General features: G+C 41.4%; 1 protein-coding gene across 20 annotated transcripts in view; it reads right to left on the bottom strand.

Moving 5' to 3' along the window:
• DNAI3 (dynein axonemal intermediate chain 3) overlaps positions 1-26,751 on the bottom strand; it is a 191,695-nt gene that overhangs the window by 119,801 nt on the left and 45,143 nt on the right. For 17 of the 20 annotated variants that reach the window (XR_015059424.1, XR_015059425.1, XR_015059421.1 and 14 more), the window contains 5 exons: positions 22,019-22,141; positions 13,848-14,047; positions 9,301-9,417; positions 8,844-9,034; positions 669-787 (listed from right to left, as the gene is read on the bottom strand). Coding sequence is in view for 4 of the 20 variants with exons in the window: in XM_085886108.1 (XP_085742234.1) it covers positions 669-787; positions 8,844-9,034; positions 9,301-9,417; positions 13,848-14,047; positions 22,019-22,141 (750 nt within the window). In the remaining 16 variants the exon portion in view is untranslated. The remainder of the gene's footprint in view (positions 1-668; positions 788-8,843; positions 9,035-9,300; positions 9,418-13,847; positions 14,048-22,018; positions 22,142-26,751) is intronic. The other 3 variants (XR_015059436.1, XR_015059432.1, XR_015059434.1) reach the window with 1 other exon arrangement.

Raw genomic sequence — 26,751 nt, 5'->3', positions numbered from 1 at the left:
ATGATAAAGTAGGGTTTTACGAAGTTCCTTCCAATACAAACTACCCTTTGATCTGCATCTGGTCCCTGTGAATGTCTAAACTTACCGATTCATATCAGAACCATGAAAACTTTGCACAGCAGGCTTGGTTGAGTACAGGAGAGTTCATGCTTCACTTCAAGTACCATGAGATTGATGCTGGCTCAAACAACATTTTGGGTATTGTGTCTCAAACATACTAATACTGCATTGTGTTTAGTCCCGTACATTGAGATGGCGTCACTTGCCAATTATATAAGTGAGTTTCCGAATTTTGCATTTCCTTCCTTGTGGCTGCAGCTCTTTAATGTGCTGTTTATCAGGACCTCATGATGACTCATTGAAACATGAAGGTGTCGTTTTTGAAGCAGCAGTCATGTTGATTCTGCTGAACATGCTATTGCACAAACACTCATGACATGGAACTGCCATGAGTTCCCTGATTTATCATCAGGTGCCACATAGGACTGTGTTATTCCTAAAATAAGCCTTTCTGGTGTTATCAAAATGCGTAGCCCCGATACACATCGTGAGCATGGCAAATTCGCACTGAGAGTATAACTTCCATGTGCATCAAACGTCCACCTTTTCCAAACATTGCAATGGAGATGAGACCAAATCAAATAAAGAATCACAAGTGAACTGCCTACCTTTGGTTGAGCCGGATCAGAAAATTGCCAAACAAGAAGTCGAGACGGAACCAACTGGGTGGTCTGTTTCACATGTTCATCAAATGGAAGAGGTTCCATTATTGACAGCACCACAACGTCTGAGTAAAACAGGGACAAGCTCTAAGAAGACTCAAAATCAACACCAAGGCATGTACATCAAGCTGCCTCACAATGGAAGTATTTTTTCTTTTTGTCTGATCTGCAGACAGTGCACCAAGCTAAGTACACCACCAACTTACAGTAGCTATTTATCCAACATAGAGAAGCATGGCATGGTAAAAGTATATATTTCACAGACAGGTGAGAGGAGCCATGAAAAAGATTCATACACAGGAAGGTAAATGAGTAAGAGTTGTGAAAAGGGGAGTACTTAAGTTTGCAGTGTACTACAATGATAGACACAACCATAATGTAGAGTTTTTGCAGCCGAAGAAAAGTACATGTTGCAATTATGATTTTGACTTTATCCAATAAAAATACTGAGTAAAGTTTAATATTAAGTCGAATCACAAAGCAGCAGACCAAACTATTAAATTTTCAAGAGACATCCATAAAACTCAAGACCTGATGTTACAATTCAATATAACTAATTTTCTCCGATATCTACCACCCCTGTTAACTCATCCTGAGAATTCTTCCACATAAGCCTGCTGTCCCTCATGCACAGATTCATCCCATCTCATCTTCACTTATCATACCCATCCCTCCGCCAATGGCACGCTGAATCTCATGCTGAGGCAGTTGCTCTAAAACAACTAGCATTCTCCTGGAACGCAAATATGACTAAATGCAATCTCAGATCTTTCCACAAAGCCAGCAACAAGTGTGTGTCCACTCTCGAAAGAGCCAGAAAACAACATCTGTCCAACCTCAAGATTGAATTTTCAAACTTGTCTCTCTCCTCCAAAACCTTGACACTTCCTAAAACCTGGTGGCAACTTGTTAACTCTGCTCTGGTGTATCCCCCCTCGATCCCTTCCCTCACTTCAAATGGCATCACAGCTGACTCCACTTGTGAGAAGACTGAAAGCCTCAATTCTGTATTTGCTTCCATATCTTGTGTCCCAAACACCCCACTCTCTGTTCCCAACCTACCCCGTCACACCCAACTGCTCCTGGACTGTGTGGCTTTTGCATCTGAGAAGGTGGAGATATTTCTGGGAACGCTCGAGTCCGATTCTGCAATGGTAACAGATGGCAACAACTCACCAGTCCTAAAATCCTGCTCTGTTGTTCGTGCACTTCCTCTCTGCCTTTTTCTCCCTGCCATTTGCACTAGGTCATCTTCCATCTGCTTGGAAATTAGCCAACATCAATGTATAACATAAAAAGGTGCAAAAATTGATTTCCTTAACTACAGACCTTTTAGCTTATTTCCAATCACCAACTAGGTCATTGAATCAATCATCACAGTTGATGGGGAATTCTTCCTTTTATTTAACAACTTCATCTCAGATCAACAATTTGGTTTCAGACAGGGCCACTCTACCTTGAACATGCTGCTTCGACCCTCCCAACAATGGATGGAGGTCCTCAACATCAGACATGAGATCAGGGCCATCTCTCTCGAGTCGAGATATATCTCGAGCTTTCAATGCAGTCTAGCATCCAGCCTTGTCTCCAAACTCTCTGCCTATGGCATCCAAAAGCAACTCCACTCTTGAGTTACTGACTTCCTCCACTCTTATAGCCAACGTGTGGATCTCAGCGGTATCCTTTCATCTCCTCTTCCTGTCAATAATGTAGTGCCCCAAGGCAGTGGTTTGGGCCCAGTCTTATTCCTAATCTTCATCAACGAACTCTCTGACTCTCTGGAAAATCCTCAATCTCTTGGCTGATGACTTCATCCTTTGCTGTGACATCGCTCATTCTTCAGGCAGACAGACAGCAGCCTCTTGCCTCTCTTCAGACCTTGACAAAAATCACAAACTGGTACTCCCTATCTACTTTCTCAACAACTCTCAAAGAAATTCAGTCACTCAAACTCTTGGGTCTTACTCTCATCCATCCATCCATCTATCGGGACCATACTCTGTGCAAAGCGTTGGTGCTGCCTAAGCAGTCTCCTTTGCTATTGGGCACAATCCTGGATGGATGGGTTGCCACTCTGACACAGGATACCAGCATGCTGGCACTCATTTTGCCGACCTCAGAAGGATGACAGGCAGAGTCAACCCCACCTGGTATTAATTCAAAAACCAAGTGGGATTTGAGCTCAGGATCCTATGATCCCAAGCCCACCACCCTAACCATTAAGCCAACACCAGGCTTTTACTCTCAGCCATGATATTTCTTGAGCAAATCACATTTCAAAATTAGCCACCAAAGCCAGTCACTGGGCATCCTCCATCGTGCAAAGCCCTTCCTTGGCATACATAAACTTTCATGCACCTCACGTCTTTCAACCGTAGCTTGATGGAATATTGTAGCTTGATCTCTCCTCTGGGTTAAAACCCCATGCCTCACACCTTGCTCAGCCTGATTCTGTGGAGACCAAGACCTTCAAGGTAATTGGAATCTCCTGTGATGAAGCTGAGTAAATATGCCCAACACGTTGCCATCACAGATCACAGATAAGTCAGTGGTCTCTCTGTCTTCAACCACCTCCTTTCTGGTCTTGCACCCTCTGCCCTCTCTGTGCTTTGTCCCAACCCTCCCCCCTTCCCCCCATGTTTCCTTAGGGTGCACCAGCAGCCCCCTTCTAATAAAATTCTCCAAATTCAGAATCACTGTTCACATTCATTCATTTGTGTTTCTTTTTCCCCAACTATGGAACCAACTTCCAGATTTTCTTCAATCTCATTCTTCCCTCTGGGTCTTCAAGACAGCTGTTCACCACCACCTCAGATCATCCCCTATTCAAAACTACGACCTTTTCTACAACCATTTAACCACCCCTCCCCCCAAAATTCTGCTTCTGTATCCATCTTGTCTGCCACCAGCTTTTTCCCCTAGCCCTCATCCTCACCCATGCATCGCTTGTTGTCTGTCTCCTTGTACTTTGTCCCTCGGCCCTGCTGGCATTTCTCCCCTTCTCTTTCTGCTGTTCCTTTTGTTATGTTGCATCCTGATCCATTCTGTTTTCTAACTCTTCCACAAGCCCCGACTCTACAAAAACAAAAATAACTACAAGGGCTCTCAATAGAACGCATACCTCTGCCACAAAATGCCTGATCCAGTAGAACATATTGGGCCCAATAATTTTTCAAAATATCATGTGATACTGTATATTATTTTGGCCCCATCTCTCAATGGTGAAGTTCTCAATCGTAAAGTTTTGACAACATTAAATATTTTAAAATTGTCATATCGGGATCCGAATTCGGATCTTCACCAATATCGAATAAATTTGTCGTGGTCACACACTCAACATGTCCACCAAGTTTCATCCGAATCCATCTATAACTTGAGACATCATGCTATATATGCTGTATCATTTTTGGCCCGATCTCTCAATGGTGAAGAATCACTTAAAAAATTATATTTGACAGATCCGGATCTGGATCTTCACCAAAATGTAATTAATTCGTCCTTGTCACACACACAACCTACCCACTAAATTTCATCTGAATCCGTCCACAACTTTTTGAGATATACTGCACACAACCAAACAAACAAGCAGTCATAGACTGGTACTTACGAAATCGTCAACTTGACCTCTGACCTTGTCTAATAAAAGCTGTCTCGAGAGAAGGTAGCGAAGCAAAAAAGAAGTTTCTACGATGATTCTGTACCAAACCATCAAAAACCGAATGTTTGACCTCACTGTGACCTTGACCTTTGACCGATTTTGACCAAAATCTAATCAGCACTAGCCATCACCCTCCTGAATCACGTGGTGTAATTTGACATTGGTAGCTTCTTCTGTTCTCGAGTTATCGTGCCTACAAACAAACAAACACACACACAAACAAACACACAAACAGATGACGGAAGTCATCAATATACTTACGAAATCTTTAGATTTCGTAAGTAACAATCAGACAGAGAGACAGATGGGGGGAAAAAAACATAACCTCCATCCACCTTCGGTGGGCAGAGGAAAGAATAAACAAGCAGTCATAGACTGGTACTTACGAAATCGTCAACTTGACCTCTGACCTTGTCTAATAAAATCTGTCTCGAGAGAAGGTAGCGATGCAAACCAGAAGTTTCTACGATGATTCTGTATCAAATCATCAAAAATTGTAACGTCGACCGAAGCAAAAATCTCCCTTTCTCCACAAAATTATTTAATATTATTTTATCAAAGTCACAAAACCGTAATATTTGGCCATCCACCAACAATCTTTACATAATCCGACGGCTTAGCGAGTCAGGCATGTGACGATAACCTTTATTGGGATAAAAAAAATGACTTTTAAACACCATCTTTATCGAAAACACCATCAGCGCGCACACGGAAAACCTTTACGTGACTCAACGACGCCTCTGCTCGAGCACGCTGCACCACGTGACGAGCCGTGACGCGGCGAGTGAAATATTTTTATACAATCTTAAAACGTCTCCAAAACATCCGATTTTTACCAGAATTTCAACAACCCAGTGTTAAGCGTCCTAAGCGATCGCAAAAACCGAAGACAAAATTAAAATCGAAGTCAGAATGAACTCGTAACGTCGACCAAAGCAAAAATACTCCATTTCTCCACATGAATTTACCGAATTATGTTTGACCATACTATGACCTTGACCTTTGACCGATTTTGACCAAAATCTAATCAGCGCTAGCCATCACTCTCCTAAATCACGTGGTGTAATTTGACATTGGTAGCTCCTTCCGTTCTCGAGTTATCGTGCCTACAAACAAACACACAAACACACAAACAGAGGACGGAAGTCATCAATATACTTACGAAATCTTTAGATTTCGTAAGTAAAAAGTGAAGCCTTGCTGAAGACAATGGGAAATTATATTTACAAGGGAAGCAAATAAAGTGAATTTTACTGTCACTAATAGTGCATGTGTGCTATACGATTCTATTATGTGATATTACCAAAATCAAGAATCACTGTTCATCATCATTCCTTCATTCCTCTTTTTTCCTGTCTTTGGAACAAACTCCCACACTCTCTTCAATCCCACTCTTCCCTACAGGTCTTCAAAACAGCTGTTCACCACCATCTCTTATCTTCTCTCATCCAAAACCACACTGTTTTCTACCCCCGCTAATCCACCGTAATATAAACCCACCTCCTTCAAATTCCCTGCTTTCCTTCCTGAAAGTCCCTGTCATGTAAGTACCTGAAAGTCCCTGTATTGTCCATCTTGTTTACCCTGTGTTCCCTGCCCCCATCCCTCTCCCTTCCACAGACCTGTCTCTGTTCCACACTATCTTTTCCTTCCCTCTCCCACCTATCTTATCTCCTGCTCCCCTTGTTATACATTCTGTGTGTTAGCTCTCATATGAGCCTCCACATTGTATGCAAAAGATTATTTTTTGTAATTGAAGCCTGATGTTGGCAAAATGGTAAGGTTGACTGGATTAAGATCTTCGGGTCTTGAGTTCAAGCCCCTGTCATTCTGTTCAATTGACTCAAACTGCCATCCTTCTAAACTTGGCAAAATAAGAACCAGCGTGCTGGTAACAGGGGGCACATTGTAAAAGTGACAAACAAATGATGCAGCCAAGCAGCCACAGGCTGTATATGAATAAATAAAGAAAATGTGATATTGCATGGGTAAATGTGAGTCATTTATTGACAACTTATTGCCCATCTTCCACATGTGTGGAGCTTGTTATCCGCTACAAAGATGGCTGCTCCACTAGAAGTGTGCAATGTTGTAGAACAGCAAGGGGTCATCAGGTTTTTTTGCTTGGTAAATCTGTGAAATTATTTATCTACTTAATTATATTATTTGGAGAATGACTGCACAATATTGTATATCACACAAGAAAAAAAAAGTGTACAAAGGAGGTGAACGGTTTTGAAAAGGATGGACAAGTGTGTGTGATGAACAACGACCTGGGCAATCAGAGTCTGCGATCACAGAGAACTTTTCTGTCCCATACATCCTCCTCTGTCCTATTATTAACGAACGTAGTGAGCTTCATACTCAACACGTGCACATGAGAGAATAGGAAACAACAACAACAACAACAACAACAACACAATACCCTGGCAATTTGGAATCCGTGTCGTCGGCTATGACCCTTTTGCTTCCGGTTTTTGTCATGGGGAATGATGCGTCCCGGGAGATAAAGGCATCGTCGGAGACATGAAAGACCCAAATATCAGACATGGTGTATATTTCCTCCACTGATTTTAATAAAGATATGTCCCGCATCATCAAAAAATAATTTTTAATCGTGATTTACATTATTTGATCGCTGATCCCGAATCCAGGCCGAAGTAACCGGAAATTGCAGCATCATCAAAAAATAATTTTTTATCGTGATTTACATTATTTGATCGCTGATCCCGAATCCAGGCCGAAGTAACCGGAAATTGCAGCATCGCATGTAAGAAGAATTCTACGTTCGCTTCTAGGCTTTGCCTATTCCATATTAGTCCCCTACCAGTTTCAGCGGAGGGAAGTATAGGTTTGCTCTCCGTCAGTCCGTCCCACCTGTGTTTTTTCCACACTCTTTCCCATCCCCTTTAACATATTCAACTGCAACTTGGTACACAGCTTTACTATGATAAGTTACAGAACAAGTTCGAGTTTCAGGACATTTCATCAATTTTACAGAGTTATGCCCTTTTTAGACTTAGAAAATATCAAATATTAAACACGGGTCAGTGTTCAGCTGCACTGACTCCACCCCACTGCTTTACATCCATTGGCTGCATAGCTGGCCTGACTGTACCCCAATTAAAATCATGCACTGCCATTCCATGAAACAGCACAGACTGTCAGGCCTCAGGCCGAGGTGTTCGTTGATGGCCCAGTGCAATTGGAAAGATCCCAGGTATACAACGACGATGTATTTTGTACATGCACATAAGCCATACGCATGTTTTTGCTCCATGTATGTCCATCGGGTTATTTTTTATTATTATTTTCAGCACTGAATGTGCCATTATACACCGCCCAAATAAACGAACATTCCTTGAGACTGTGAGGGCACATGTATTGCAAAGCTATTCTCGCTCTTGTTTAGTATAGTGAACATTATGCATTTGAAACTAGAGTTCATGGAATACTTTACCCTATGCAGTGTTCAGGTGTATACTTCAATTGAAATAAAATGATGATTGTAAATGTCGTATTAAAAAAAATCCGGAATTTTAGAGCTGTTCATGCAGTCTTATACACCACCTTATTTAACATGTCCAAGGACTGAAAAACTGGAAGTTTTTGGAAGGAATAAGGAGGTAATATGTGTTCTACAGTGTTCAAGTCTATAATTAAGTTGAAATAAAATAAAGATTTTAAAGGTCGTGTAAAAAAAATTATTTCTGGAAGTTTACCGCCGTTGATGCAGCATCTGTTACACCACCTCATTTAACACGTTACATTAGTAATTCGTGCCTGTTGTTTGTGTCCTTCAAGACATCCTTAAAATATGAACTTTACTGTTTGGAATGATTTTCAATTTTGTTTGACCGCCAAGCATGCAGACGGTGTAAAAATATTATCTCACTCCTTTCTGCATATGTGCGCTCAGGATGAATTCCGAGCCAAAGTAATGCTAAATTACAGGTTTGTTTTTCGATTCGTGTTCAAAATGTAACATTCAATTGAAATCGAGTTGTTGCTCGATCATAAACTGACGTTTGTGGATGGACGGACGGACGGACAGACGGTGAACATATTGCTTAACCCCGCTTTTCATTTCGCATGAACGTGGTAATTACCTGCTACACTGTCATCCGGAGATCGCTCGAGTGCAGATATTCAGGTTATGAAACATATCACCAGGACTGAGGTTACTTGGGTATATTATGGGTGAAGGCATCTTGCCACACTTTTCCCAACAGGGATACATCTTGTCCCACCTTAATCCAAAAATCTCTATTGCACATAATCATGTGACCCATTCTTCAACCTAGTCTGGACAACCATTGCGAAATTAGTGAAGGTGTCATTATAATGACCACTTACTGCTGCTCTCATATCAGCGAATATGGTTAAAACTCATACGTGTATTAAATAATGTGTATTAAATTGTGGATGCAAGTGACAAAGTTCAAATTTAGAGTTTAACGTACCATGAAGAGTCGGGTGCCAATGTATGCAAGTAATGCTCTCGTCCTTGCTGAAAGTTGGGTCAATGAAAGACTGAATTTCTTTTAGCTGGTCATCTGAACGCCTTTCAACCAATTCCTCTTTCCCGGGGAGTGCCACCCACTCATCCGAAAACACATCAACGATGTAATTTTGCTGTAATGCCAACACCATCCTGCAAGGCCCATAGTCTCAAAGATTTACATAACCATTCAGTCAAAAATATTCAGCAGCAACTATTCACTGAAAATGGACACGGTGACCTTCAAAGACCATGCAATTATGAGGTCACAGAAGAATAGCTGAGTCGTTAATCAGGTGGAATAACAGTTAGAATTTTACAGCACATGCGGTTAGCCTTTGTGAAACTCAGTAACCTCCAAAAACGAATTACAATCAATTACAAAAGCAATATTCGAAGCAGGTAAATGAACAAGTAACCTGCGAGCTCGAGAGGTCAGAAATTCAATGAACTCGTGACTTTTTTGTATTGTTGTCCTTTCTGTCTCAGTGAGCATGCGCGGGCAGTACTGTGTGTGTGCGTTGCGTGGATATCGCCTGATAAAGTCAAAAAACACAATCAGATTTAAGGATATAATATTAATACTTACCTTACTTTCAACATTTGTACTATTATATGGTTCCTCATATATGTAAGATAAGAGGTTAATTAATCATATAGTTTGCAGCATGAAAACAATGACTGTTGTGACATATCGTTCATCATTTTACACTGAGATGCAAGATGCAAAAATAAAATTCTCCACAATAACGAGGCTCATGGAAGAGAAAGGTGAAGGAGGGTATGAATTGACAGTCGGGAAGTGGGGAAACTATTGGACACAAGAAGTAAGGGAATGAATGAACCAGAACAGAGGAGAGAGACAGTGGAGAGGAGGAAACTGCAACCTGCAAGTAAGAGGGTTGGGTTGGGAAAGGATAATGGGGGAAGTAAAGACTGTGGGTGAGGGTCAGGGAGAAGATTTGAGCTAGCAGTGCCCCCACATGATTGAAGCCCTTAAGGTAAGAGTGGGGTACCAAAGCCTCAGGAAGGTGGCTCCCCTGAATGGAGAGATGCAAAGAACAAAAGAGTTGAGGTGTGCAGTTAGCCTGGGTCTTGAAAGTTCAATCAGGAGTGCATTACTGGAAGGATGCATGAATCTTGGAGTTGTTGGGGAGGGTCGGAGGGTTGCGGGAGTTGAGCGAGATAAACCAGAGTAGAGGCGGTCAAAAGAGACAAGCCATAGACCTGTCTGCAAGGTTAGATCAACAGGCCTTGTGCTCCAGTGTCATTGTGGGATGCCAATAATTTTGAAAGCTTTAGATTCCACAGAATGCAGGAGACAGATATGATGCAAGAGTGCCAGCCGAGGTGGGAGAGCAGTACTTGATTGAGCTATGGAAAAGGCCTTGTAGTCTGTGGGTAGTTCTGATTTTCAAAGAATGACTGAATGATTGAGGATGGCCTGTCTGTGACTGGAAATGGAGGCCAGTATTGCGATATGGTTGGTGCAGGAAAGATCATGGCTGATGGTAAGGCCTGTGAGGTAAAGAGACTGCACCTTTTGCAATGGCTGAACATGATGGGTAGGTTAGTTTGACCTTCCTTCTGGAGCATCACAGTGAGACAGAGTTTCCAGGATTGAAGAACATGTTACATTTACCAGACCAGAATATAATAATTTACTAGTCAGCAGCGAGTGATGCAGCTACTGTCTGTCTGTCATGGGATGGGGTACTACCTGACACAATGTGGAATCATCTGCAAAAAGGAAGAGACAGTTTTCCAGACCATCAGACAGGTCATTTAATATGGGGACATAATGGGATGGGTTGGATACATGAGATTTGGAGGCAAACACCAAGATGAGACATTTTGCCTTATTTTGGGTATAGTCTGCAGTGATGCAGTTTGAAGTGAGTGAGGCAATGAAGGACAAGCATACTCCAGAGATGGACTTGACATTGTACCATTGTGACTGTGAGGAAAGAGACTCAACTGAGAGTTCAGCCTTGAGATTTGCAAGATGATGTTTTCTGTTTCACCTCAAGATGAACACAAGATTTCTTAGGTTTTTGCCTCTTGATTTATGTTTCACCAAGGATTGCAAACCTTATGTACTAGTTCACTGAACTACACTGTCAACACTGTAGTACACTGAGTACCCTGACAAAAGGAACAGCAGAGAGAGGTGGAAACACCAACAGCAGAGCTGAAGGGCAAGACAAGATGGATACAGAAGACAACTCTCAGGAGGGAAAACTGGAAATTTGGAAGGAGGGATTGAGATGGGGTGGGGAAGGGGTGTGGATTAACAAGAGTGGAAAATATCATGGTTTTGGATTGGGGACGATCTGAGATGATGGTGAACAGCTGCCTTGAAGACTTGGAGGGAAGAATGAGATTGAAGAGGATGTGGAAGTTTGTTCCACAGGTGGGGAAAAAAGAAGAACAAATGAGTGTAGGTGAGCAGAGATCCTGGATTTAGGTCGTTTCACCAGAAGGGGGTTGATGGTGGACAGCGTGAGCCCTGCAGAACCTGGGTGGGGGACAAAGCATGAAAAGAGCAGAGGGTCCAAGACCAGAAAGGAGATGGTAGAAGACCGAGAGACCACCAACCTGTCTGCGAGGTGAAATGATAGCCCCAAAGGCTTTTGAAGGTAGCCAGAAACTTCTTCACCTTCTCAGGTGAAAAGGTAAAGCCTGGTGTTTGCTTCGTGGTTAGGGTGGCTGGTTTGGGATCTTCAGGTCCCGAGTTTGAGCCCCATTTGCTGCTGAATTAACACCAGGTAGGGTTGACTCAGCCTGTCATCCTTTCGAGGTCGGCAAAATGAGTACAAGTGTCCTGGTATAGGGGCACAGCAACAGCGGCATAGTCGTGTCACAACAAAATGATAGCTAAGCTGCCATACGCAATAATAATATGAATAAGAAGAAGGTGAAAACGACACTGTGGGGAGAGAGAGAGACAGAGAGAGACAGAGAGAGACAGAGAGAGACAGAGAGAGACAGAGAGAGACAGAGAGAGACAGAGAGACAGAGAGAGAGAGAGAGAGAACAAGATTTGGTGGAAGCAAACACAGACTTGAGATATTTGTCCTTCTCCTAAGTGGAGTCGGGTACGGTGCTATTTTATGGTGTGAGGGTAGGGAAGGGATGGAGGGGGAGCATACTCCAGAGACAGACTGAGCAAGGCATCACCAGCATTTAGAGGGAGATAATCCTGAAAGTTCAGTCTTGAGGTTGGCCAGGTGTTGTTTTCTGGCTCACCTGAGAGTGGATACTCTTGTTATAGGCTTTGTGGAGTGATCTGAAATCACCTTCGGTTGGAAATGCCGACCAGGAAGAGAAGGCAAGTTGTTTCACTGTGACTGTCACACCATAGTATTCAGTGTACCATGGGCGGATGGGTATGAAAACTAAAACGGAGATGGTATGAATTCTGTGCAAAAGAGAGTATAGGTTTCTGTGGAATAATTCCCAGGCTGAGTTAATATTTGGGGTGGCAGATATTGGAGACCAGTCCTGAAGTGAGATGGGGGCTTGCAGTCCCAACTAGTCAGCTTTGGATGTGTAAGAGCAGTACACGCCTACAAGGACAGTACAAAATGGAGTTCTTGATGTAAAGTACAACTCTGCTGCCGGGATGGGGTTCAGGCCTATCGAACAGGAGAAGACAATAGCCAGGGACGCACCAATGAATCATGGACATCTTGTGGGAGGAAGAATTCTGGGGGAAGAAGGATCAGCAGCAGCAAGTATTGAGATATCTGTGAAACTGGAGCAGAGGCCTCGGATGTTTGAGATCCACACAGTTTTGGACGTGAGAGGAAGAACTGTTGGCAGGGTGCAGGGACATGGAGAGGGGGTGGGGGGAACTTGGAGAGGGAGTGAGGCAAGGCAGAATCTGAAAAATGGCAGGGTGGGGGAGCTGGGAGGGGATGGGGCAAGGAGGAAGATGGGAGTGGACGGGGTGAGGGGAAAGCTGTGAGGGGGGTGGGGTGAGAGGGAAGCAGAAAGGGGCGGCATGAGGTGGAGGGTTGTTGAAGATGGGGACACAGAGAAGGGGTAGGGTTGGGAGGATGCAGGCATGCAAAAAATGATGAGGGGGAGGGTACTGACATGAAGGAGCTTGACACTGTTAATGAACATGAAGGGGAGTTGATGGTCATGTGCAGGCAACCTCTACACAATGGACCTCTCATGTTCCCAAATGTATATACACGAAGAAAGACATCGTGGAAGGAGTGAAATTAGGGTTTGTTGAAGGCATAGAGGAAAGTACTGTCGTGCTGTAGGAATGGGGAAGTGGGGGGAGGATGACAGTTGATGGACCAAGTGTTTGTGAGTCAGACAAGTTTGTGAGGAAACCTTGTGAAGAAGAAGAAGAAAATAAGAATGTGGGGTGTTCCTGATGTTGAAATAAGGCAAATGAAGCATTTTTAAATGTTATTGAAAACTTTTAAATTAACAGGAAAATTAATACAATTAGGAGGAATGTTACATCAATTGGGGGGGGGGGGTATTAAGAAAGGATGAAATAAAGAATGAACAAAGGAAGGAAATAACAAGCAGAATGAGTTTTTGTTTTTTTTGGGAGTGAAAGATATTTTGCGGTTTTTTTTGAAGTGAGGAGGAGGAAATAAGATAAAGTTGAGAAGCATGAAAGGAGAACACATAGGCAAAAGAAAGCAGAGACAGAATTGACATGCCTACTAGTTAAGGCCTAAGGGAGTAGGCCAGACACTCAAAAGGATGCAAATTCGACGATACACCAGAACAAGGTACAGTTAAACATGAAAAATTTGATGAAAACACAACCAACAACACAGGGACGAAAAGATACAGAGACATGACAAATCTGGTCCGGAAAACGTAGCTTTATGAACTGGAAGGAGGCACTGCACGAGCCAACTTCCACGCGCTCACACCAGGAACCAGAAGTCAGGTTATGTGAAGGGACAGAGTTTACTCTTTCCTTTGTTACCAGGCAGTCTGGCTGTAGTTGTTGTTTAAAACAGGACTGGCCTGCACAGCACAGTCCATTTGAAGCCTGCTCAGAGTGTGTGTGGCATCTTCATAGGGCGCACAATTAACAACGCCTGCACGGGGGTCTGTTGGGTCAAGGTCTGAGAAGGAAATTGGTTTGCCAAAGAATTTCATTGCTCGTGTTGCACGAACTACCAACTGCACACAGGAAGAGACAACACATGCATGCACAAGTCAATAGCCATAATTGCAAACATGGAACACAACATTAATGTCAATCATATTTAGAGTGCTTTTTATAAGTTCTATGGATTAGGAAAAGACTTTTTGGCATGAAAGAAAGCATCAGGTGATGGTTTCAGATATGACGTTATTCTTTGCTCAAATTTATTGAAGCAAATTTACAAATGCTGTGTGTGGTGGCGGGAATCATAAAACAAGATGATTTATCATAAATGACTGTTACATTCCTTCTTCAGCTCTGTTTGTTGACCAGTGATACAACACCATCACAAAATTGAATGGATTTCTTATCGTTCTCATAGGATACGATGACATAGTAAAGACGAATAATGAGATATGATGACATTTGATGAGCATCATTATATCTCATGAGAAGTTGGGTTGGCCTGTTTAGCTTTCCAATTTGAACACACAACTCATAATTCTGAGATGCTGGGTTCTCATTGTATATATTACCTTCATTTTCACTAATTTCGTATGTAGCCACATTGCAGCTGTTTTGCATCAATTGTTGGGAGCACGGCTGTGAAGTTGATGTAGGTAGGTTAGAGCCCCCTGTAAGCTAGAGCAGGTATTTGGAATTTGGCCACAGTGTCAGCGATAGCTCGCTCACTCTTCACAAAGGATACCGTGGGATCTTTAAGATCCACCAATTAATGCTGGCAGACGGGATGCCTAGTTTAACATCCATGTGAGGGATGGCACTCACATCGATGAATTGCTCTGCCTGTGAAATACCAGGATGACAGTTTATAGCTGGGTCGAGATTCATACCCAGGCGAGATAGCTCAGAGGCGAGTGCGCATACCTCTAAGCCATCCTTCCAGCACCATTTTACCTTCATTTGTACATTGTCTCATAATTTGTTCAAGTTCTTCTCAGAGTCTCAGATAACTGTTGAAAAGGAAATTCACAAATGGTTATATAAAGATTGCACTGGGCGTTCTGACAAGATGGTGCATAGGTGGCATACTTACCTTTGATCTGTCTTGTCTGGGATTGATTCTCAGCTTAACTATAAATTGTCGAATAGTGCTTCACAGGCAGGGTGTTGCCTCACGAAATGTGCCATCACTTCGGTGGATGTTAAAGTTGGGGACCTGTCTGCTAGATTTAGTTGGTGGGCGTTGCCTTGACAAACAGTAGAATCTCATGGTGTCTTTTGACAAATGGCCGTTGAGTTATCGCCATGACTGGACAAGTCCACCCCATCCATCCTCTGCTATCACTCAATCCTCCACACACCCATTATGTGTCCAAGTCTCCCTCAATTTTGTCCTTCAACTCTGCTGTTAGCGTTTTCCCCCTCTCTCTCCTGTTTATTTTGTTCTGGTGCATCCTGATCAATTCAGTGTTCTAGCTCTTTTACGAGCATCGACTTTGCATACAAAAAGTCCCAAATTCTGCTCTGCCCACTCCTGTAAGGCTATTGCAACTACCTCGTGTAATCCTTGCCATTATATTGTTGTGGTGGCAATTAACATGACTTCGGGCAAACTACTGCAAGAAAAGAGGTTAACAGGGATAAACAGTTAAATCAGGTGAATGATATTGCAATTACAACATGGATATGTAGGAAGAGACAGAGGTACAATAGAGCCAATGATGCCCTGTTGGGTGAGAATGGATTGTGAAAAGTGGAGTATGATATGATGATTCAATCAGAAACAGTACCTTGAATGAGAGGTATATTAATCAAGCATGTTGTTTAATTCTGAAAAGAAAAAAAACTTCAGAAAATTTAAGAAGATAATCACTTTTGACTACACGAGATTGCCTACTTTTTTAACCTCCGCCATCGAAGATGGACGGCGGTTACTGTTTTCACCCGTCTGTTTGTTTATTTGTTTGTTTGTGAACAATATTATGGAAAAACTCCTGGACGGATTTCGACGAAACTTGGTGGGGGGATTAGGTATGGTCCAAGGATCATGCCATTAAATTATGGACTTGGTCCAAAGTCCAATATGGCCGCTATGGCGGCCATTTAAAAAAAATATTTGAATTCTTGTTTTTGCATTTCTACATGTTTTAAGTGATTTCCAACCAAAATAAATAAATTTGTTGGAGAAAAAAAAAAATTTTCAACTTTTTTTCAAAAAAAATTCGATTTTATTTGAAAAATGTTTGAATTTTTTTTTGCACTTCTACATGTTTTAAGTGATTTCCAACCCCCCCCCCCCCAAAATAAAAATTGTTAGAGAAAAAATATTTTGCAACTTTTTTTTCAAAAAAAATTCGATTTTATTTTATTGGCATTTCTACATTCGCGTCAATCTAGTTTAGTTTATTCAATCGTGGTTCAGTCGAGTCTGATCCGTTTTGACCTACAATGAATAGGATATCAGGTTCACTTAAGTGACCCAGCAGTATTGGCGGCGGAGGTTTTGCACTCTACCGAGTGCTCCCCCTCTAGTTTTTTTGCTGTCTTCACATGTTCTTTTACATTCCTTATGTACTTAGTTTGGTACTAGTCAACGTTGAGTTACGATTTTGTCCTGAATTCCTTATATACTGCTTTTGACTACTTCCAAACAAGCCTGAACCCTAACTGTGAATCCATATTCTCATACATCCATGAGCCTTGGGTTTGTCGACAAAAAAACCCTAAATGTTGGTGGATTTCTTTTGCACTTCTTTGAAAACCATCTTTACAAATCATGGCACATTATCTCTCTTCTCATTTAAATGTTTTGAAGTTGAATTAAACTTTAACAACCCTGCTTCCTATCTTTTGTGGCAATTTTCAACTGTTGGTTTGTTCCATCTCTGGTTCATCCCCACTTTCCCTTTCCTCTTGTTGCTGTGTTTCACTCAGCTTGTGTGCAGCTTGTTCACCCCCACGTGTCGTTCTACTCCTCCCCTTGATCTCACTCTCACTTCCACTCTGCTGTTGGTGTTTCCTCCTTCACATTTTGATTCCTTCCATTCTGCTCTCGCTCTTCCATGAGCTTCGATCATATACACACACAAAAAACAAACAAACAGAAATAATGATTGCAACATATATAGCCAAACCTCCATTGACAATAAGAAAAGAAAATGTATTTCAGTCAAATACATCAAAGATTATTGGAACAATGCTGCACAGTCTATTAGATAGAAACCTAATGACAGTTTCAGCTTAATCTTGTCTTCGGTTATTCATTTTGGCACCAGAAGAAACCATCACAAAAACAATCTCGAGGGGGACATTTATTATTGACAGAGGGTGAGATTTAAGTCCGAGTATTTAAAAAAACTTTTATCGATGTGGAAAAGATGCAATGCTTACAAAATATTAGGCAACAGTCTCCCCTCCTCCATGAAATCAAACTTGACATTTAAGTGCTAAATCTGGCAATTCATGATCATTAAGCTACTGAGTGCTTCCTTTGATACTATTACGTCAGAGGCCCAGCTAACGCAGGCGCTCTGTGCTAGGGGTCTAAAGACCTCCGCGAATAAGCAAAAGTAGGTTTGAATTCACTCTATAGTGTGTTATTTTAATAAGTTACCATGTTCATTTACCATTTCGATCCCCCAATGATAACCCAATAAATAAAGTGAATTTGGTGGTCAGTCACACGCGAAGGCAGGAAGGTGGGTCGGCGTTTCTTATAATTAAACTAGAAGGGCAATCAGTAGAGCGCAGACCTCCGCCACGCAATGGCTGATCCATGAGAACATATCTTGCCCAATACATTTTTGAAATATCGTGCTATGCATCATTTTTGAGCCCCAACTCTCAATGGTGAAGAATCACTTTAAAAATTATAGTAGTCGGATCTGGATTCGGATCTTCACCAAAATAGAATCAATTTGTTGTGGTCACACACCCAACCTGTCCACAACTTTTTGAGATATCATGCTTGTATATCGGTTTCACCCTATATCTCAATGGTGAAGAATCACTTTAAAAATTCTAGTAGTCAATCCGGATCCGGATCTTCACCAAAATCTAATCAGTTCGTCCTTGTCACACATCAAGCCTGTCCACAAAATTTTATCCGGATCCATCCACAACTTTTTGAGATATCCTGTACAGTGTACACAGACAAACAAACAAACAAACAAACAGACAGAAAGGGGTGAAAAGATAACCTCCTTCACCTTCAATGGTGGAGGTAATGATTTATTAAATAGTACTGCAGCAAGGCCGGCTACAGAAGACACCCACCCAAACCCATACAGTGTAACTGTAACGACACGGAAAACGTACAACATCAAAAACAAAGGTTATAGTTGATTAATCAATTCAAAATTCGTTCTGAAATTGAAAAGTGGGTATTTTCCATCGAAAATACCCATGTTTAGTGATAAATCCATACAGCCATCATGTGTCACTGTTTTGACCTCATATTCGATATCAGCGATACTGAAAACATAAGAAATGACATATCACACATGCCCTAGTAAGCCATAATTATCAAATCTTACCTGAAAATGGGTAAATTTGGTGGCCATTTTGAATTTTTGCATTTTTACCAACCTAAGACATCATCCTATGTCAAAAAGTTCAACGGATTCGTGATCAACGTGAAATTTGGCCATATAAAACACTCCTTTCAAAAAAAGTATGGTTGTATGCCCAACCCTAGTATTACCCAAAGTCAAATGTAGGGTGCTAGATGGTTCAGCTGTCCTCTGGGTGATACACTGGCCAGCGAATGGGAGAGTCCGCGACTTTGTTGTGAACTTCAAACAGTACATCCAACATAAACTTACTTCTAGCGATGTCTATCTCGTGTTTGACAGGTACCAGGATTTCAGTACCAAGAGTACGAACAGATGCAATAGAACAACAGAAGCCAGCAGAGTACATTGACTGGCTCTAGATACATCTCTACACCCACAGTGTCAGAAAATAAATCACAGCTGATGGAAATTATCTGTGAGGAGCTGACCAGAGACACTACCTTCCATCGAGACTACACAATGAACCACAAACTTGTCATCACTAGCAGTAATAACACACCTGTTGAAATAAGTTATGGGGGAGTGGTGATCCACCGGGAAGACATGTCTACATCTCATGAATTGGCAGACTGCATCATTGTTCAACAAGCAGTAACAGTTGTAACTGAATGCCAAGTAGGTGTGTCAGTGATTGCAGATGACACCGACATCTTCATCCTTCTGCTTCACCATTACTTTGAGCGACAGTTAACCAGTCACATGATCATGGAATCGCCGATTCATGGTAGAACCGTTAATGACATACAAGCTACTGTTAAAAAACAGCAGAGCATAGTAGATGGACTGTTGTCTATGCACGCCCTATCGGGTTGTGATACATGTGCATGTTATTTCAGTATTGGTAAAGTCACGGTACTGAAAGTACTGCGAGAAGGCTACTCCTTGTCACTTTTGGGTGACATTCATGCATTGTTACCAGATATAACAAGATAGGCATCCAAGTTTGTGGCCTCATGCTATGGACACAGGACTGTAGCAGTATGTCTGAGGCAAGGAAGAAGTCATGGGCCACAAAGGTTGGAGAGGGCACCACAGCCATTCCAAAGCTGAAGTCTCTACCTCCCACAACAGAAGCATTTCTGGAAAATGTCAAACGGGCACACCTGCAGGCAGCTGTGTGGAAACACGCTTTGGATCTTGACCCTCCCTCGCTAGATCCAACCGAACATGGATACGTTCGTGACGACAGTTCCAAGACTATGTTGCCTAAATCGATACATGAAGATGTGTCCCTTGCTCCACAAGAGATTCTGAAACTGATTTGCTGCTCTTGTGGAAGTGAAAGACCTTGCAAAGCAGGAAGATGTGGATGTGTGAGCGGTAAACTACCGTGCACTGTATTTTGCGGATGTCATGCTGAGGACTGTCATAACAAACTGACTAAATGTGATGTCACCTCTGATGCAGATGACGACGATGACAATTAGACATAAAGGTATTAATGTCAACACAGACAAATGAGAGGAACATCATGTTGATAACTGTGTACAATGTCATGTACTATAATCTCTAATATCGCAGTAGTTAAAGGAGAAGAAATGTGAACGATTTCTTTTTGCGCCATGGCTTGCTCAGCATAGACACTACTAGAACATTATGACTTTTCAGTCACTTTATTCTATATAATGGATATCTGAAATTAGTTTACTTTATGACCTTGTATTAATATATTCTAACATATAGAATATATTAATTTTATTAGTCAGCTTAAATATATTCTAAGGTATATGTCAATGACAAACTACTAATATTATATTGAAGGTGTTCAATCATATTGTCACCATTTAGATCAATCAAGCATGTCATTCAAAAGTACAGCAAAATGTTAACAGATTGACAACGGCCATATTGGAATATGCAAATGAAGCCAATATATTTAAATTGTAATATAAGATGTATTATATGGGACCTCTATTTTTTCAAAACACTAAAACAAATCATTTAAAATACACCCGTGCGGGAGTGAGGGTCATCTCTGCGAGAAACAAGCATGAGTTCCTGTTACTAGGGTGTAGTGTTCTCGGGTCAGGAGGGATTTTTTGGCCAACTTTGAAGTCACGTGACGTGAAAACGAAAGCGAATATCGAAAATCCAGCCCGACCAAATCTAGATATTGTCCCATAGATTCATATACCACAATCAAATTCAAGATAACTTAAGAAATGTAGGAGGAGATAGATTTTGAAAATCGTCATTTTGCAACTACATGAAGCAGTTTTCACAAAATTCAAAGTCACATGACGTGTACATATTCGAAGATATCGGTATTCTTTCGAATGGACATGAAAGACAAGGTCAGCTGCTATGCAATGACACCATTCACTAACTTTTACCATGCCCAGTAGAGAATATATAGCCTCCTGAAGGTAGGGCAGTTTTTGCAAACTTTGAAGTCACGTGACGCGAAAACGAAGGCGAAATTCGAAAATCCGTCCTGACTAAATTTAGATATTGTCCCATACATTCATATGCCACAATCAAATTCAAGATCGCTTGAGAAATGTAGGAGGAGATAGATTTTGAAAATCGTCATTTTCGCATTTTTTGCCAACTTTGAAGTCACGTGACATGAAAACGAAAGCGAATATCGAAAATCTGGCCTGACCAAATTTAGATATTGTCCCATAGATTCATATGCTACAATCAAATTCAAGATCGCTTGAGAAATGGTGGAGGAGATAGAATTTGAAAATCGTCATTTTCGCAACTTCAAAGGCCTCGTGACCTTGAAAGTCATACCATCGTGTACGTCTCATCGACCTCTATCAGGATCACTAATGACCAGATCTCCCGCTTCAACTTCATTGTGAACGAAGGGATGGACGGACGGATCGTCACCTCTCCTCTCAACACCAATATTATTAGGTCATGCTCGAAGAGATGACCTAAAAATGTATCCAAAATTGTATCCAGAATGTGGTGACATAAAACCGGTCTCCCGAGAGGTTTGACGGCGGCCATCTTGGATTTATGCAAATGGAGGAGTTGTCAAATCATAACAAAAGTTATTCCATTGGGTGCCTAATGTCTTAAAGCCCCGGTAAAACATTTTAGATTGTTTTAAAATCCCTTCTAGAAGCCGAGATATCTTAATTATAGTATATTCAATAGAACAATGGCGGCAATCTTGGTTTTATGCGAATTAGAAAAAATGGCCAACGGTGACAGGATGTTATCAAGCGGATTGTTAATATTTATGGTCTCAGTGACCCAAATCAATCAAAAAACATTGTATATACTCTACTTCCAGGTAGAGGTTGGGCCAGTCATTGCAGTGGTTGGGGTGACAACGTAACAGTTCACTGGAACAGTAATCTTTGCAGTTGCCAACGAGAGTGTTGAGTAACTCTGGTGCTGAGACAGCCTGACTCATGAGTTTGGATGCAGCATGTTGCCTGTATCTTGCTCATATCTATACTTTTGGGGATCGGGAAGACAATGCATGGCTGACGAGGCCTGTCTCCTTACCATAAGCTGGTAACAGCTTCGCCAGAAGTGGAGCTGGAAGTTGTTATCCGTTGGTGGCAACTTCTCGCCCACCATGTTCAATGCCGCATTCTTACAGTGCAGCTCATTCAAACTGCTACTATCCTGCCCATACATGGATGACACAAATCTTGTAAATGTGACCCTCGCTTCTTCTGATATTAGACCAGTCGATCCCAGAGTGCCGAGTGGTTGAAACTTTTACGGTTGCCATATCATCTGTCTTAAGGCTGTTTGCTTTCCATGTCGATGAAATGCACTAACAAGTTTCTGTTATTTTATCAAATCATATGTTGGTGATGAACACAAGTTAGAATTTTACAGAGTGGAAGATGCCTCCCAAGAGTTTATGAAACGACTGGAAAAAGACAATTCAATTATCTCAGGTCATGCAAAAAACCTATAAACCAATGTCCTTAACAAAAGAAGAGAAAAGGAAATTTAGGCAACCATAGGCTGTCTGTCATATTTGTGAGGAGAAAATTAGTGAAGGTCTAAAGGTAAGAGACCAATGTCATTTCACTGGTAAATATAGAGGTCCGGCTCATCAGAGTTGTAATCTCAATTTTAAACTTCCCTCTTTCATTCCAGTATTTCTTCACAACAATGCTCACTATGACAAACATCTTTTTATAAATGAATTGAGGAAAACCAGTGGAGACATTTCAGCCATTCCTAACACTAACCAGAATTAGATCTCATTCACAAAAACAATCCTTACATCTCCCATAACTCATATCAGATTTCTTGACACATTCAAGTTTATGTCAAGTCCATCATCTGTCTTGGTATCAAATATTAAAAACTTTCCAATTCTCCAATCACATTTCTCGAATCAAGTTGAGATTCATCTCCTATCACAAAAGGGAATATATCCTTCTGCTTATATGAACTCATTTGAGGTTAAATAAACACAACTTCCCTCAAAGGAAAGTTTCTATCATGAGTTAAATCAAAATCAAATAACTGATGAAGATTATGCACAAGCATAAAATGTTTGGAAGAAGTTCAATATAAAGAATCTTGGGGAATATCATGATTTGTATCTTAAAACTGATGCTCTTTTATTGGCTGATGTATTTGAGACTTTTAGAACAGTATGTCATTTTACAAATTCCTATGGATTAGACCCAGCTCACTATGACACAGCCCCAGGATTGGCTTGGGGTGCTGTGTTAAAAATGTCAAAACAACCATTGGAATTAATCGGTGGTATAGATATGCTTTTGATAATAGAGAAGGCTAAAAGAGGTGGAATATCACAAGTCTGTTCAAAGAGATATGCTCAAGCTAACAACAAATATCTTCCCAACTATGGTGTTTAAAAAGATAGTTCTTACTTGATATATTGTGATGCTAACAATTTGTATGAATGGACTGTGTCGCAATCTTTACCTTATGGAAATCTTAGATGGGTTAAGGAGAAAAATTATGAAAAGTTTTTACAGAACATTGTTATCTTCTCTCAAAAAGAATTAGATGAAGCGAAAGTAGGATGTTATTTTGAGATTGATTTAAAATATCCTAAAGAACTCCATAAGAAACATAAAGACCTTCCGTATGCGCCTGATAAAGAAAGTCCAAAGAAGGAATGGCTTAGTGGATAGCAACAATCATTTCTTACAAAAGGCAAACCAACAGAGAAACTGCTTACCACAATGTATGATAAAGGGAATTACGTTTTACATCAAAGGAATTTAAGACAATATTTATCTGCTGGGTTAAGAGTAAAGAAAATTCAAAGGATTTTGAAATTTAAACAAAGTTATTGGTTAAAAAAGTACATTGATTTTAACACAGAAAAGAGAACACTTGCTCCTAATGATTTTGAGAAGAACTTTTACAAATCAATGAATTATGCTGCATTTTGAAAAGCTATGGAAAATGTTAGGAATAGACAAAACATAAGACTTGCTACATCGTGGAAACAAGCATCCAAATTAATTAATAAATCAAGTATTCCAAGAGTGGAGGTGTTTTCAGAGAACTTTTGTGCTATTCATTTGAACATAGAAAGTATTGAAATGGATAAACCTATCTATATAAGAACATAAATTCTTGACTTGTCAAAGTTGTTAATGTATGACGACTTCTACAAAAACCTAAAGAAAAAATATATGGAAGCGGTTAATCTACTTTATATGGAGACAGACAGATTTATTTTGAAAATCAATACGGAAGATATTTATAAGGATATGTCTCAGGATGTAGGCATTAATGGACAAGCAATTATAAATCAGATGACAAACTATTCTCGACAAAGAATAAAAAGGTTATTGGAAAGTTTAAAGATGAGTTGTGTGGAAAGATAATGAGTGAGTTTGTGGGATTGAGAGCAAAGGCTTGTGCCCATAAATATATTGATGATAAAATTGAAAAGAGTGATAAAAAGTTAAAAGGGGCAAAGAAAAATGTAATCAAAGAAACAATAAATGTTGAAGATTATTACAACTGTTTAGCCTTTAAGAAAGAAGAGTGCAGAAAAATGAATACAATAAGAAGTTATAAACATCATTTATATACAGAGGAGGTAAATAAGAAGACATTGGGAGCTTTTGATGATAAGAGGTATATTTTCGAAAATGGGATCGACAGCCTCCCTTACGGATATACACTGATGATCCAAAACATTATGACCACTGACAGGTGAAGTGAATAACATTGATTATCTTGTTACAATGGCACCTGTCAAGGGGTGAGATATATTAGGCAGCAAGTGAACAGTCAGTTCTTGAAGTTTATGTGTTTGATGCAGGAGAAATGGGCAGGAGTAAAAACCTAAGCGACTTTGACAAGGGCCAAATTGTTATGGCCAGACAACGGTCAGGGCATCTCTGAAATGGCAAGGCTTGTGGGGTGTTCCGGTCAGCAGTGGTGAGTATCTACTGACAGTGCTCCGAGTAGGGACAAACCACAAAACAGGGTTCTGGGCGCCCAAGGCTCATCGATGTGTGAGGGCAAAGAAGGCTATCCCGTCTGGTCTGAACTGACAGAAGGTCTACTGTGGCACAAGTCACAGAAAATTTTAATGGTGGTCACAGGAGGAATGTGTCACAATCCACAGTGCATCGCACCCTGCTGCATATGGGGCTGTGTAGCCGCAGACCAGTCAGAGTGCCCATGATGACCCCTGTCCACTGTCAAAAGCGCCTACAATGGGCACGCGAGCATCGAAACTGGACCTTGGAGCAGTGGAAGAAGGTCGGCTGGTCCGATGAGTCCCGTTTTCTTTTAGATCACATGGATGGCCGTGTACGTGTGCGCCGTTTACCTGGGAAGTGATGGCACCAGGATGCACTGTGAGAAGACGACAAGCCGGTGGAAGGAGTGTGATGCTCTGGGCAATGTTCTGCTGGGAAACCCTCGGTCCGGCCATTCATGTGGACGTCAATTTGACACGTGTCACCAACCTAAACATCGTTGCAGACCAGGTACACCCCTTCATGGCAATGGTATTCTCTGATGGCAGTGGCCTCTTTCAGCAGGATAATGCGCCCTGCCACACTGCACACATTGTTCGGGAATGGTTTGAGGAACATGATGTGTTCACGGTGTTGCCCTGGCCTCCAAATTCTCCAGATCTCAATCCGATTGAGCATCTGTGGGATGTGCTGGACCAAGAAGTCCGATCCACGGCGGCTCCACCTTGCAACTCACAGAACTTGAAGGATCTGCTGCTCATGTTTTGGTGCCAGATACCACAGGACACCTTCAGGGGTCTTGTGGAGTCCATGCCTTGGCGGGTCGGCATGTTTTGGTGGCACACGGAGGACTAACAGCATATTAGGCAGGTGGTCAAAATGTTTTGGCTCATCAGTGTATATATATAAAGTGTAAGAATAAAATAGGGGTTGGGGGGTTTTAACGGGCTCCCGCCGCATTGTTTTTTTTAACTGGTTTTCTTGACGGTGATGAGAAACTATGAATAAATATTTGTTAGAGCTATGATGAGTTTTGGTGTCAGTCATGTAAATTTTTGTAAGTACCTCAGAACCTCTGAAAAAAGGGAGGAAGATTTTGAGGGATTTGGGGAAGAAAAGCCTCAAAAGTGGGGTCTACAGGAGGTAGAACAAGGGAAATTGGGAGGATTTTGTTGTCAGTCAATAAGTTTTTCCCTTTCTCCCATTTACTTACATGTACATTTTTGAGGTGCACCAGAAGCCTCAAAGTCCTACTACTACTGTAATTCCGGTGTTTCACAGGCAGGGTGATTCATTGGTGTGTGTGCTGTTCAACTGGATGTTACATCTGTGAGAACCCCCTGCCCCCCTCCCCCCCCCCCGTCCTCACCTTCCCATCTCTCACCCCTCTCCCTACACCCCTCTCTCTCCCCCAATCCTCTCCATCTCTGACTAAATCCTTTCCATCTCTCCCCCAATCCTTTCCATCTCCCCCCCACCCCCCCCCTCTGTCTCTCTCCATATCCGGACATATCTGGATGGCAGTTATGCCCAGATGGTGGTTATCTCCGCACGTTTTCAGATGGTGGTTTTCTCCTCATGTATCCAGACGGTGGTTATGTTGGTATCCGGACGGTGGTTATAATAGAGGATTGGCCTGAGGATGCCAGCTGTGAAAAAAAAAATATATATATATATATATATCCACAATTACTGGGTCGCAAGCCCCAGGGTGGTTAGACTTTAGGCCAATTTCAAATTTCTGCAAGGAAAAGGGCCTTTCGTAGAAACGTTATGAATAACGCAAGTCACTTT

The sequence above is a fragment of the Eptatretus burgeri genome, chromosome 6 (genome assembly GCF_056783735.1).
Source record: "Eptatretus burgeri isolate ZD-2024b chromosome 6, Ebu_testis_v1, whole genome shotgun sequence".
Taxonomy (NCBI): Eukaryota; Metazoa; Chordata; class Myxini; order Myxiniformes; family Myxinidae; genus Eptatretus; species Eptatretus burgeri.
This window is presented reverse-complemented; position numbering and strand designations above follow the sequence as displayed.